Source organism: Maniola jurtina, chromosome 8 (genome assembly GCF_905333055.1).
Source record: "Maniola jurtina chromosome 8, ilManJurt1.1, whole genome shotgun sequence".
In the NCBI taxonomy this organism is placed as follows: Eukaryota; Metazoa; Arthropoda; class Insecta; order Lepidoptera; family Nymphalidae; genus Maniola; species Maniola jurtina.
The window spans coordinates 6673281-6687997 of record NC_060036.1 but is presented as its reverse complement, the minus strand read 5'-3'; the positions used below and the strand labels follow the sequence as shown (position 1 = coordinate 6687997).

The window sequence follows — 14717 nt, the reverse complement described above, 5'->3', positions numbered from 1 at the left end:
TTTTACAATCTAGTGGTATAAGTATTTAAATTAATTATTGTTACATTAAAATTGACCTATAAAATAAAGTAAACTTTTATTTATATTTTTAGATTGATCCTTGTTCAGCCAATGGAAATCCATGCAAAAATGGTGCTACTTGTACAGCCTTACAACAAGGCAGATATAAATGTGAATGTTTGCCAGGATGGGAAGGTCAATTATGTGAAATAAATACTGACGACTGCATTGAAAAACCATGTCTGCTGGGTGCGCCTTGCACAGACTTAGTTAATGACTTTAGTTGTTCATGCCCACCAGGCTTCACCGGAAAACGTTGCCACGAAAAGATAGATCTTTGCTCTAATGGGCCATGTAAACACGGAATCTGTGTTGATAAACTATTTGTTCATCAATGTGTTTGTGATCCGGGTTGGTCGGGACCATCTTGCGATATTAATATTAATGAATGCGTTATTTCACCATGTGAAAATGGAGGCCGTTGTATTGACAGTATCGATGATTTCACTTGTAGTTGTGAACCTGGATACACTGGAAAACGATGCCAGCATACTATTGACGACTGTGCTTCCCAACCCTGCCAAAATGGTGCAACATGTACAGACCAAATAGATGGATTCACATGCAAATGCCGACCAGGGTTTATTGGACTGCAATGTGAGACAGCTATTGACGAATGCTTGAACGAGCCTTGTAACCCAGCAGGAACTGAACGCTGTATAGACTTGGACAACAAATATCAATGCGTATGTCGTGAAGGCTTTACTGGAGAAATGTGTGAAACTAATATTGACGATTGTGCCTCAGATCCATGCTTCAACGGTGGTTCTTGCAAAGATGAAATAGGTGGCTATAAATGTGGTTGTCAGCCTGGATGGACTGGAAAACGTTGTGAACGTGATATTGGAAATTGTGTTAATTTACCTTGCCAGAATAATGCTAAATGTATCGATCTGTTCCAAGACTACTTCTGCGTGTAAGTATTAACTGATGTTTTATATTTAAGTAACTTTTTTGATAATTGTTAATATATGATTTCTATGGCCGGATAAAATAAGATGTGTATTGTGATAAGAGAAAATAATATTATAGCATAATTTATTTCTTTTAAAATAGATGTCCGAGTGGAACAGATGGAAAACAATGTGAAACTGCACCAGAACGTTGCATTGGTAGCCCATGCATGCATGGTGGAAAGTGTCAAGATTTTGGTTCTGGCCTTAACTGCACATGTTCGCTAGATTACACAGGCATCGGTTGTCAATATGAATTCGATGCTTGTGAAGCTGGCCTTTGTAAAAATGGAGCAACGTGCATAGACGAAGGAGACGATTACTCTTGCACATGTGCCCCAGGATTTACAGGAAAGAACTGCGATGAAGATATCATCGACTGTAAAGAAAATTCATGCCCTCCATCAGCAACCTGTATTGATTTACCTGGACGATTTTACTGTCAGTGTCCTTTCAATTTAACTGGTGATGACTGTAGAAAATGTAAGTATTAGGTACACTTTAAACGAGAAATCAACATTATTAAAAAATTTGAATTTTTTTTTATAGCGCTATTCAGAAGTTAATTTGTGATTTCAATTTTGTTTAAAACATTACATCCATTACTGCGAATTTTGGCTCAAGCTAGTGCTCAGATATTTTATAAAATTTGTAATTATAATTTTCGTTTTATAGCTATCAGCGTAGATTACGATTTATACTTTAGTGATCCATTACGCTCAAGCGCTGCCCAAGTAGTACCATTTAGTACAGGATCAGCTGACAGTCTTACTATTGGGATGTGGGTTCAGTATACACAACAAGATGAAGGTGGTATTTTCTTCACGGCTTATGGTGTAAGGTACGATTTCATTGTCATTACTCATCCCAATGTTTTTTAAATGTACAGTTTGATTCAATCTTTTTGGGGGCTAAGAAGTAAGCTGCGAGACCGTGTCTGCGCAGTATACAAACAGTGATCCTAAATAACTATATCAGTAACCAGAAATATGTCATTGACATCCGTGACGCGACTTGTAAACAGACAAACACTTCACAGCTTCCAATAAGTTTGCAGACTACTGTAGTTTGTTGACATATTCCATAAAACAATATATTAATTTCAGCAATTCATATATCGCGCTTAATAAGAGAACAATCATACAAGCTCATTCCAATGGTGTACAAGTATCTCTTTTCCCTGAACTTCAAGATGTATATCTAAGCTTTGGTGAATATGCAACTGTTAACGACGGACAGTGGCACCATGTTGCTTTAGTATGGGATGGAAGCAATGGAGGTGAATTAACACTCATCACAGAAGGTTTAATTGCCAGTAAACTAGAAGGATATGGCAGCGGGAAAACACTACCACAATAGTAAGTTTACGATTTATTTTTTTCACAGAATGTGTACACTTTTTAAATGTTTTTATGACTTACTCATATCTCCATTATAGTGTTTGGGTAACGCTGGGAAAACCACAATCGGATAATCCAAAAGCTTACACTGAAGCAGGCTTCCAAGGACATCTAACTAAGGTGCAGATTTGGAATCGTGCCCTTGACGTAACTAATGAAATACAAAAACAAGTTCGCGACTGCAGGACTGAACCGGTCTTATACAACGGCTTAGTACTCACATGGACTGGATATGACGATACCATTGGTGGAGTAGAGAGAATCGTTCCATCGCATTGTGGACAAAGGGTTTGTCCAAATGGCTATACCGGTACTAAATGCCAACAACTTCAAGTTGACAAAGAAGCACCAAGAGTAGAACGTTGTCCTGGTGACCTGTGGGTTATTGCTAAAAATGGATCCACAATTGTCAACTGGGACATGCCAGCGTTCAGCGATAATGTAGGAGTTACGAAAGTTGTTGAAAAGTCTGGTCACAAACCTGGTCAAAACCTCGCCTGGGGAGCGTACGATATTGCATACATTGCTTACGACAGCGCAGGAAATGCTGCCACGTGTACTTTCAAAGTTACTGTTTTGTGTAAGTTTAATTTTGTATTCGTTATGTACTTAATATTCATTTTTAACCCCCGTCCCAAAAAGTGTATCTAAGTATCTGTGTATTTGTGTATCTGTCTGTGTCCCCGTAGTTCCTAAATTAATGAACCAATTTTAATTTTTATTTTTTTTGTTTGAAAGGTGGATTGATCGAGAGTGTTCTTAGCTATAATCCAAGAAAATCCGTTCAGCCGTTTGAAAGTTATCAGCTCTTTTCTTGTTACTGTAACCTTCACTTGTCGGGGGTGTTATAAATTTTTAATTTACACTTGTTAACTGTTTAATATATACATAGATATCACACATTATTTTTTTATTTGCAGTTGAATTCTGTCCACCTTTACCTGACCCGCTCGGAGGATATCAATCTTGTCGCGACTGGGGTGCGGGCGGGCAATTTAAAGTATGCGAGATCGCGTGTCGAGATGGCTTGAGATTTTCACAACAAGTACCACCTTTCTATACTTGCGGAGCTGAAGGATTTTGGCGTCCTACAAATGATCCATCATTACCACTTGTTTATCCAGCATGTTCCCGTAAGTATACATTTTGAAGCTAATTAATTTTGGTTTTGTTTATCGTGGATCCATCTTTATTTCATATTTTTCTTACAGCTGCTTCGCCCGCACAACGTGTGTTCAAAATATCAATGCAGTTCCCTAGCTCAGTTCTTTGTAATGATGCTGGACAGGCTGTGCTTAGACAGAAAGTGCGAAGTGCTATCAATCAACTCAATAGAGACTGGAACTTCTGCTCCTACGCTGTTGACGGTAAGTTAAAACTAATACTTAATATTTTCCTTGTGAAAGTGTGTTTGTCTGTCAGTTTTACACGGTTCAACCGCTGAACCGATCTTGACGACATTTGGCACAAAGGTAGAGCTTCAATCCTAGAGATAAATATTGAATACTTTTATCTGGGGAAAACGAGTTCTCATGAGGGTTTTTAAAACCTTTCACGCGGACAGGTTCTATGTGTACCTATGATAGTATTCAATATATTTTATCTTAAAATATGAAGACTTAACAGGATACTTATCATAAAATAATAACAACGCAGGTACGCGGGAATGCAAGGAATTGGATATCAATGTGAAATGCGACCACAGAGGAAATGTCCGACAAACAAGACAAGTATCGTCACCGCCAACTGCAACATCCAAAGATACATATGTTCTGGATGCTATAATACCAGTGGAGGAGTAAGTACTATATTCAAACATTAGAAAAAAAAAATACTGTACCTAGTTCATTTTAAAAGTAGTCACGACCTAACTCCTAAGATGCAGGAAATAATTCAATAGATAGATAGATTCCTACCACGGTGTTGGTTTAGTTGGTAGAAGTACGGACTTCTCTATATTTTAGTGCACTCCTAAATCATTTACTATTGTGTTATCAGTGATAACACAATACCAGTACCACACACACATTGTAATGGATCACTTTATAATTCAATTAGTAAAAGCTGGGACACACCAAATGCGTATGCAGCACGTAAGCGTAGACGTAGTGCATACCATGACGTTGTAAAATGTAATGTATGGAACTGTATGAGATATGGCATACCGCTTGCGTGACGTGAACGTTCGCGTAGACGTAATGCGTGCTGTCATGTCCATGGATTCAGGCGCGTCACTACGCGCGTGGTCACATGTACGTGCTTGGTGTGAATCGGCTCTTAATTAGCACTAAATCACTTCGTTAATACCTTTAATACCTAATAGAGTGGGCATGATTCTTTTGGAACACTATTGCATGAATTTTATTTGGCACCTAGGACGAGGGGCAATCGAGAGGGCCGCCAAATAGGGGATACCTACAGTATCGACATCTCATTCCCAGCAGTTATGTAAGTAACGCGTCACTTGCACTTTAGCACTAGAAATATATAGTAGTAACATATTCTTTAAAGTTTTACATAACTAACATATTTCCTAAAGTTTTATATAGTAGAACAGCACAGCACCAATATCTCAACGATCAGGGAGCAGACTAAATAACCCCACCCGTTGCTATAACTATTATTCTAGATCTATCTACTGAGTAAGTAGTACCTACTACCTACTTACTCCTAGCATTAGATTTAAATATGCTACATAAATCATATTTTGAAATGACTAATATTTAAAGAAAGCCGATATACAAAACATTTTCATTATGTTTCATATTATGACGAATATTCATTAACCAGTAATTTATTTGTGAAAGGGTGTACTAATCAGTAATTTGGTATTGTAGCGACCCAGTAATCCACAACGGTAACAACGAACGCTCTACCGTAAAACGATTACTGGAGAAACTTATACTCGAAGACGAACAATTTGATGTACGAAGCATTTTGCCGAACACCGTCCCAGATCCGGCTAGCTTGAAACTCGAATCCGACTATGCTTGTCCAATGGGACAGGTTGTCATGGCGCCAGACTGTGGTAAGTAGTATACATAATCTTTTTACCTATTTTCTTAGACAGAGACTCTGAAGGCATAGGCCAAAACATTGGTCAAATCAGAAAAAGGATGCAATCGACATACCCATGTGTGTTATAATAGCACTAGAAACAGAAAGAACGACGGGAGAAGAATTCTTGGATTTAATTTCAAGCATGTACAAATCAAAATCCAGCTTTTGATGAACTATTTTTAATCCCACTTAATTGAGTTTACTGTAATAACATTTTTTTTCGGATACTTATCCAATTACTACTTAACCGTTCACATCCACTTTTTATTACAGTGTCTTGCGCTGTGGGCACCTACCTTGATGCAGCAAGCGACTCTTGCAAACCTTGTCCTACTGGGACCTACCAATCTGAAGCCGGTCAATTACAATGCACGCCGTGTCCAGCTATCGCGGGACAGCCAGGAGTTACTCAGGCTTCTGGTGCCAGAAGCGCAGCTGATTGCAAAGGTGGGCTATCTTAATAAAATACGTCATAATTAGGGTTCCGTACCTCAAAAGGAAAAACGGAACCCTTATAGGATCACTTTGTTGTCTGTCCGTCCGTCCGTCGGTCCGTCCGTCCGTCGTGTCTGTCAAGAAAACCTATAGGGTACTTCCCGTTGACTTGGAATCATGAAATTTGGCAGGTAGGTAGGTCTTATAGCACAAGTACAGGAATAAATCTAAAAACCGCGAATTTGTGGTTACTGTTGGTTGAAATAGGATCTCAAGGAAAAATCATATGAACATTATTTTCAACAATTAACAAGTGAAATTTTCAACAATTCAGAAAGGTGTGCTGCCGGCAAATATTACGATGCTGAGGCGGATCTATGCAGACCCTGTGGCCACGGATCATACCAACCACGAGAAGGTGCATTCTCTTGCATCGCCTGTCCAAGAGGTCAAACGACACGCGCCACCGAAGCGGTATCCGCCGCTGAATGCAGAGATGATTGCCCATCAGGTAAAAAATATATGGCTATATGTGTAAGTCACTTAGGACCAAAACCTTCGACTTCCAAATAGAAGACTTGACATAGATTGTCCACGTTCTTCTAGGCTCTAATGCCTGTCTGTAAACTACACAAATCTTGCAAATATTAGAATTTTTCTAGACATACGCAGATATCTTCGCCAAAACGTTGAAGAAATCAGTTTTAGCATTTGTTTCATCACATTTGTTCTACTTGTTTGAACCGATAACTGTGTGAATATATATGATGTGTGGATATATAATTTTATATTATGATCCATGACTATTTTACAATGAATTAGGTTCTCCTAGTCATGGGGTGTAGCACCGCCAGTTTCTCAACTCTGACTTTTTTGACGTGAACACACGACTCCAACTCGGAACCTCATGATTCACAGCCGAATAAGTTAGGCCCTTGACCAAGGAGATAGTCACTTCAGACTTTCATCTTCTAATCATGCGCTGTTGATAGAGTTGTGAGTACTGGAATGCATTATTCCAGTAGCCACCTTGTTTTTGGATCGCATTGCCTTCCCTGACGGTTGGTAGGGTTACAGGAACACTCCAGAACAGTTTTTAGGCTCATCGCTATCAGTTCTTTATCTATGCACCAAGTAGTTGAACGTCTTTTCACTCCATTTCTCATCTCTAATAATATTATGTGTTAATGAATTTTTTCATATCCAAGGCGAGCAGCTGAGCAGCGATGGTGGTTGTGAACCGTGCCCTCGAGGCACTTGGCGAGCTACGGGGTCCGGCGCGTCGTGCGCGCCGTGCCCGCCCGGCACCACCACGCCCCACCCTGGCGCCGCGTCTCCCGACCAATGTTCATTACCAGTCTGCAAGCCAGGTGAGCCTATCAAATGAGAAAAACTTAGGATTGTTGCCAATAACTTATATAAGTTATTAATATTCTTGCATTACCGCATCTTGCTAAGTTAGCGCTTGACTGTGTTCTCTATAAAACATCTTCCATGAAAAGAATCTAAATTAACCACCTAAACGCGACTACTACCCGCGAACTGCTGATAGATAGTGAAAGAAGTATAAAATTATTATTCTCTCTCTCAGTGTATTTTTATTTGAGTTTGTATAATATAATATTTATATTTATGAACTCAGAATTTTTTCCTCTTTCATTTGATTTCTCACTCGATACAATAGGAAAAAAAATTTTTGGAGACTTTTTTGGATGTAACATTCGTCAGGTCGAATTGATTTGTATAAAATATAGCCTATGTCACCCGAACCATAATAACGAATCGATTGACACCTCATTCATCAAAATCGGCTCAGTACTTTAGGCGCTACGGTGGAACATACATAAATACAAACATACTAAATACATAGACTGGTAAAATCATAATCCTTCCTTTTTGCTTTGCCGTAGTCGGGTAAAAAATTCACAACAATTAAACAATACTAGGTTTCTAAAAAACACTTATGGAAAGTTATTTGAAAATTTATTTTCAGGTTCTTATCTCAACGTCACCCTCAATACCTGCATACAATGCAGGAAAGGAACATACCAGTCGGAAACGCAACAAACGCTATGTATTCCATGCCCTATTAACACAAGTACGAGAGGACCTGGAGCGGTGAGTATTCTTAACAGAGCTCTCTCCGTCACTTACTCCATACAATCATAGTTCCAATTTCATTTGAATATTAAGCAACCAAAGTCCATGAAATTTTGCAGACATATTCTAGAAACTAATATCTATGCCTGTGGTGTTTTAGGTTTTTCTAAAAATATGTAGTTTTAAAATTATAGAGGCTCAAAGATTTACATATGTAAATTTATAAGACCGCGTAACTTTGAACCCGAATATTTTAACAGAAATCTGGAAAACCACAGGCATAGATATTAGTTTCTAGAATATGTCTGCAAAATTTCACTTTGGTTGATTTTGGTTGCTTAATATTCAAATGAAATTGGAACTACGTTTGTATGGAGCGAGTGACGGAGAGACCCCTCTTAACAGACTCATTGAACAGAAAATTAGAAGCACAAGAATTTAAATTGTTACAAGACTTTATGATCCAAGTTGTAATTTCAACGAACTAGGAAGGGAATCAAGATTCAAGATAATCTTGAATGAAGATTAATATTATTACAGTTACAATATAACAATTAAGTAACTACTACCTACTAACTACATACCTAATCTTGCTTTGTTACGAAGTTTGAGAACCCGGTTGGAACTGAATTGTAACTTTAGGGTCAACAAGTTGGCACGCAATTTCTATAATTTCCTTGAACTGTAGAATGTTGTTATTGCTTACTAGGGAATGGAGTTAGGTATTTTATATTATAATGGACGTGTAGCCATCCTAGTTGTAACAATAGATAGGTACAATGTACATATCAGACAATTGCGTTGAAAGCAACGTTGAGCCATGTCGGTGATGGGTTTCCTTCGTACTTCTGAGAGTATGTTAAACCCCGGCGATGATTTTTACACATCTGACCTAAGAGTAGAAATCCCATAGGTACTCTCAGCTGAATCGTATACGGGAGGGAGAGCTCTAACTTTTTAGCGTGGACAGGCCACTAGCATGAAAAATATTGATAGATTTGTAAATAACCCGTTTGCTTTTAGGTATCTGAATCAGACTGCACAAATCCATGTGAGATGAGTGGCCCCGACATGCACTGCGATACCAATGCCTACTGCCTTCTCATACCTGAAACTAGTGAATTCAAGTGTCAATGTAAACCTGGTTTCAACGGCACTGGAAAAGTTTGTATAGGTAGGAAATTCTAATAGTTTTTCAATCACTATTTCTCTTCCAAATCATTGATGATAACGTGCGTCGATAACAAATTCGATTATATCGATGATAAAGCAGTGATCGAGTAGACAATCATCACTTCGATCGATTCGATCGATTTGCACTTTGGCTCTGGTGGCACCATACTATTTGATACAGTACGCCCGTTAACAGTTTGAAAAATCATCGATAAGCATGGATGGTTTGTCAATTAATTTAGGTAAGTAGGTATATCAATCCATACTACAATAATGAAGCAGAAAGTAAGAAGGCTTGTTTTCTTGTTATGAGAAACTAGATGCTGCCCACGATTTCATACGTGTGGATTAGGTTTAAAAACCGGCCAAGTGCGAGTCAGACTCGCGCACTGAGGGTTCCGTACTCGGGTAATTTTCCGACATTTTGCACGATAAATCAAAAACTATCATGCATAAAAATAGATAATTTGTTTTAGAATATACAGGTAAAGCCCTTTCATATTATGATACCCCACTTGGTATAGTTATCTTACTTTGAACAACAAACACATTTTAATTTTTTATGACGTACTAAAAAAAGTAGCCTATGCCCGTCCCTGAGATGCAAGCTACCAAACTCTGTACCAAAAATATGATGCTTGCGACTTCTATTTATATTCTTCTTGGTTTTAGATTTTTTAGATCATGTAGGAGCTTTTTGATTTTCCGGGACAAAAAGTAAGGCCGTCCCTGGGATATTTACCAAATTTCGTCAAAATCGGTTAAACGGATGGACCATGAAAAGCTAGTAGAGTGACAGACACACTTTCGCATTTATAATATTAGTATGGATGGATTTAGAAGTTGAGGCGTAAATAAGTTAGGCGTTAAGTAAGCGAATTCAAACCGACGAATTCGCAGACAAAAGCGTACTTAAATATAATTAAAATACATTCATAACATTTCAATAATTTTATCTACAAAAAATATAATACCGTTATTAACATCTGACCGATGATAAATAATTAGGTCGGTACTTTACAGGGTTTTAATTTTTAAAATTACTGATTCAACAGTGCCCAAATGCAAATACGCATAATGAATATTTATATGGTTTGGTTAAATTTGCACTGCTTTTATATGTTTAATGTTGTGTTGGTATTCATTGCGTGACTGTGTTGTGATGTCGGCGATCATTGCAAATAGCCATAATATTATTATGAATAATTTAAAGCTAATTAGTAAACGTTGAATATTAATAATAATTGTTATTACCTACATTCACACAGAATTCATTGATCTGAAAGAGGAATAAATAGGTTCAGTCAAAATGTTTTGTTATACAAATATACAGGCTGTAATTAGCACGTTAGCAAAAACCTACTACTTGTACTTGTATTTTTCAAACCCGTAATCTACAAAACTCGAGATCAAGCCTAACCTACGACACTGCATTGACCCCGCGCCACCTATCCACGAAACGGTCGTTCACCTGTAGCGTCAGTCAGATGTTTTCTTTGCAATACGTCGTGGACTTTAAAAAATACAGGATTTTTAATATTTTTCGCGTTTTTTGTGGCATCTTGTCAGTAATCATCAGAACTGTCACCTGTCTTCGTTTTTGCAAGCGTTCTAATTACACTCTGTAGATATGTTAGTGAAAAGAGGCGAAAAAATATAATTTTCAAAGTTTTGTATACATATTCTTTTACTTTCATTACACACACACACACAATTATTTGGTTATGGTATTCCAGATGTATGCCTGGGTTTCTGTGAGAACGGCGGGGAGTGTGTGAAGGACCAGAGAGGAGAGCCGACCTGCAGGTGTGCGGGCTCCTTCACTGGTCGTCACTGCAAAGACAAGAGCGAGTTCGCATACATCGCCAGTGGTGTCGCAGGCGGTGTCATCTTCATCATATTCCTTGTGCTGCTTGTTTGGATGATTTGTGCCAGGTTTGTTTCCATCAATTCTCACACTCTTAACATTAACGTGACGCAGACCCTGATTAGGTGAATTAGAGAGTCTAGAGTGAACCTTGGGGGTCCCTGAGTCCTAACCCCCTTTAGTATAGAGTTGTAACCTACTACAATTTAATGTAGTGTTTTTAAAATAAACCTAAAACATTTACAAAGCAAATTAAAACCACTTGGACATATTTTTTGCAGTGAGCCACCATATTGATAATGGTGGTGTAAAATCAGATTAAGTAATTTTAATTTTCAGTACCTACGATTACCTAGCTTCATAGCTTTAAAATTTCGCTTCGAAATGGGAACCCCTTAGGAAGTGCTAAGCCCATAGGCAGGTCTCTTATATGGATTGCCTACATGGACAAGCCGGGACTGCCGTGCAGTGGTTGTTCCTTTTCAGTAAATTTTATCTGCAAGCTTCTAGAACCTAATAATTCAGTAAGATTTAAACGTTCTCGACATCATCTCAATAAAATTAACCAGCGTAATTTTTCTTTTACCGTTAGAGTGTCTATAAAATGAACTTCATATTTTGTGAATCAATTTACTTAGCACAAATTTTTACACAGATCGACGAAGAAGAGAGAACCAAAGAAGACGCTTACGCCAGCTATAGACCAAAACGGATCTCAAGTCAACTTCTACTACGGAGCGCATACGCCATACGCAGAATCCATTGCGCCGTCGCACCACTCTACCTACGCGCATTATTATGACGACGAAGAAGACGGGTGGGAGATGCCCAACTTTTACAACGAAACGTATATGAAGGAGAGTTTGCACAATGGAATGAATGGCAAAATGAATAGTTTGGCGCGGTCAAATGCCAGCATATATGGAACAAAGGAAGATTTATATGACAGATTAAAAAGGCACGCGTACCCTGGTAAGAAAGGTTGGTATTTGGAGCACTTAGAGTAGTGCGCACTTTCATTTCTTTTTTTTGCAGCAATTACACATTCCATAGCTTCTGGTTAGGGCATTTATCTCTACAATACGCTGTAGATTATGGTTTCTTGTTATGAATTATTATTAAGTACATATCTACATCTAACTTTAACTATTTTACTTGATCTTTTATATTCTAGCAATATATTGAACTTTTTCTTTCTCCTATTCCAACTTGGCATGATCTTTCTCTTATATTCAATAAAAGCAATACTTTAAACTTGTTGCGTGCAAAGAATAGATAAGCAGTTTTATATTTTTGTTGTTTTGTCACGCAATAACAACTTGCATGACGATAAGACAATGATGCAACAATACAATATCTTTTTGCCTTTATCGTTTCAGATAAGAGTGACAGCGACAGTGAGGGTCAATAAACATGGAGGAGGACTACGTTTTGTCGCATTCTGGTCAAACTTACGTAATACTTTATCGTATTAGGGTCAACTCTCGGTAATTTTTCAAATAAAATCAGTGTAAAATATACGTAAAGAATTTACTTTCTTTATTTGTGTAGGTAATCGATGTGTATAGATAAGCTCTAAAAAGTCGCTCAAAAAAACAAACTGATTTGCTAAATTATTCTTAATCCTATTTAGTCCACATGGCAAAAAAGCTCCTGAAAACTAGCTCAAAAAAATCAATCTCATTTGCAAAATTATTCTTAATCCTTTGCAAAATTAATAATTTGCAAAATTTAGTCGACAGTGGCAAAAAAGCTCAAGCGTTTTAATTGTGTTTTAGATGAATGTTATCTTCGTGATCGTAAAAATCGGAGAATACACAAAAAGAGACGGAATATTTCGTTAGAGACGGGTTTATTCAATATTCAAGCGCATTTTCAGTAGGCACTTACGCATTTAGAATGGAATAGGCATATAAATATACATCGATGAAGGAGTAGGTATTATACCGAGAGCTTTAGGTTTTGATAAAACTTTGTACTCTGTTAGCTTTATGATTAGTTATAATTTTTACCTGCACGTGGATTAACACACTCACTGTTTAAAATTGCAGCCCCACCAAATATATTTTGTATGTCACAAATCACTATATTATCGTATTTAGCGAAATTTATAGAATCTTTAGCAATTTAGATTGTCGACCAGAAACAGTGAATGTGTTGATGTTCTGAGATTAAAATGAATCAACGAGGAAAAATGCTCAAAATATATTTAGACAGGGTCTTTTATTGATTTCTAATTTCGATAGCAAAAAAAAGCATTCCAGCAACATTCCATCCATTTTTTTACTATAGATAAGTACATTTTATAGCAATTCAATGTAAATATTATGCGTTTAAATTAAATATTTGTATATTTATGATAGACCTCAGAAAAGTGGTGTTAGTTTTTAGTTCTATTGTAATGTTCTATTAGATTTAGGTTCAGATATTGCGCGGACGATGTTAATTCGATAAAAGTTGTGTTGATAAGTATTTTAAGTCAAATGTTTATGTTTTGTATTATAAACTTATAAACCGGACTGTACTTACTGAATTTTATATCAATATTAAATGTAAAAATGTGTGTGGGTGTATATTATGAAAGAATGTATAGAATGTTTTATATTACGTGAATATAAGGTGGATTTAATTTAATTTGATAAGCATATAATAATAGTTTTACACAAGAACAATATTGTTTACAATGACTTATATAGAAGAAAAAAATACAAAATACCTGAACCACTGACATAAAAAAAAATTGTAAAAATACTCAAGTTTACAACACGTGGTTTGTATTCCATCACAATGATTACCACATTAGTGATTACGTTAACAAGTAATAATTATTTTTTTACAAAAGAATAAATTAACTTTATATATTTAATGAACTCTTTTATTTCAAGTTTGCGAAATAGTTGTTAACTTTCTATGCAACCTGTTGTTTTCTTATTAACCTAACTAATTCAAGCACCCCCTGGCTGCACAGAGCAAATTCTGATAACGTTTTGGTCCCAGCAACACACGACTTAGGGCCGGCGCACATATGGCGGAGCGCAGCGCAGAGCATTTTCACAGTCAAAATATTATAGACTTTGTCCTCATTGAAATAATATCTATAATCAATTGCGCATCCGCGCGCAGTCCTGCGCATGCTCGCGCATTCTCTGGAAGATATTCGCGTAATGTGTCACGCGATTAGAAAACATCGCGGGCATGCTCTGCGCTGCGCTCCGCCATATGTGTGCCGGCCCTTAAATGTAACCAGGTCCAAAAACGTTACAGTGGCATCGGATATGAAGCATGGTGTAATTTTTCAAGCTATAAAATTTGACATAGATAGATAAAATCTTGTCGATTGCCCAATGTACGATTTACCTACCTACCTATTTATTATAATACAAAATATCAGAGTCCAGACTCTTATGCCAAAAACATCCAAGAAACCTAGCGGATGTTCACGTCGTTTCTCGATCGCAAACCGTCGAAACTTACCTACTAGCACCTACTATTCTCTTGGCGTTGGATTTACGTTAGGGACTCTAATCTGTCCGGAAAGTCCTTGAGTGGAGACCGCGTTTAAGCAAGCGTAGTATGGGACGCCCTCCAGCACGATGGACCGACGATATAAAGCGGCTGGCGGGAAGTGGCTGGATGAGGAAGGCTGAGGACCGGGTGTGGTGGCGCTCT

General features: G+C 37.5%; 1 protein-coding gene across 4 annotated transcripts in view; it reads left to right on the top strand.

Moving 5' to 3' along the window:
* The window catches only part of LOC123867889 (sushi, von Willebrand factor type A, EGF and pentraxin domain-containing protein 1), a 110788-nt gene that overhangs the window by 89997 nt on the left and 6074 nt on the right, over nucleotides 1-14717 (top strand). The window contains exons 19-36 of one of the 4 annotated variants that reach the window (XR_006796531.1): nucleotides 93-976; nucleotides 1117-1496; nucleotides 1689-1854; nucleotides 2120-2371; nucleotides 2452-2993; nucleotides 3334-3546; nucleotides 3625-3780; nucleotides 4070-4211; nucleotides 4790-4861; nucleotides 5251-5441; nucleotides 5747-5920; nucleotides 6243-6419; nucleotides 7117-7278; nucleotides 7902-8026; nucleotides 9032-9182; nucleotides 10918-11116; nucleotides 11704-12029; nucleotides 12428-12630. Coding sequence is in view for 3 of the 4 variants with exons in the window: in XM_045910199.1 (XP_045766155.1) it covers nucleotides 93-976; nucleotides 1117-1496; nucleotides 1689-1854; nucleotides 2120-2371; nucleotides 2452-2993; nucleotides 3334-3546; nucleotides 3625-3780; nucleotides 4070-4211; nucleotides 4790-4861; nucleotides 5251-5441; nucleotides 5747-5920; nucleotides 6243-6419; nucleotides 7117-7278; nucleotides 7902-8026; nucleotides 9032-9182; nucleotides 10918-11116; nucleotides 11704-12029; nucleotides 12428-12459 (4344 nt within the window). In the remaining variant the exon portion in view is untranslated. Of the gene's footprint in view, nucleotides 1-92; nucleotides 977-1116; nucleotides 1497-1688; nucleotides 1855-2119; nucleotides 2372-2451; nucleotides 2994-3333; nucleotides 3547-3624; nucleotides 3781-4069; nucleotides 4212-4789; nucleotides 4862-5250; nucleotides 5442-5746; nucleotides 5921-6242; nucleotides 6420-7116; nucleotides 7279-7901; nucleotides 8027-9031; nucleotides 9183-10917; nucleotides 11117-11703; nucleotides 12030-12427; nucleotides 12698-14717 lie in introns of those variants that run through there. The other 3 variants (XM_045910199.1, XM_045910200.1, XM_045910201.1) reach the window with 3 other exon arrangements.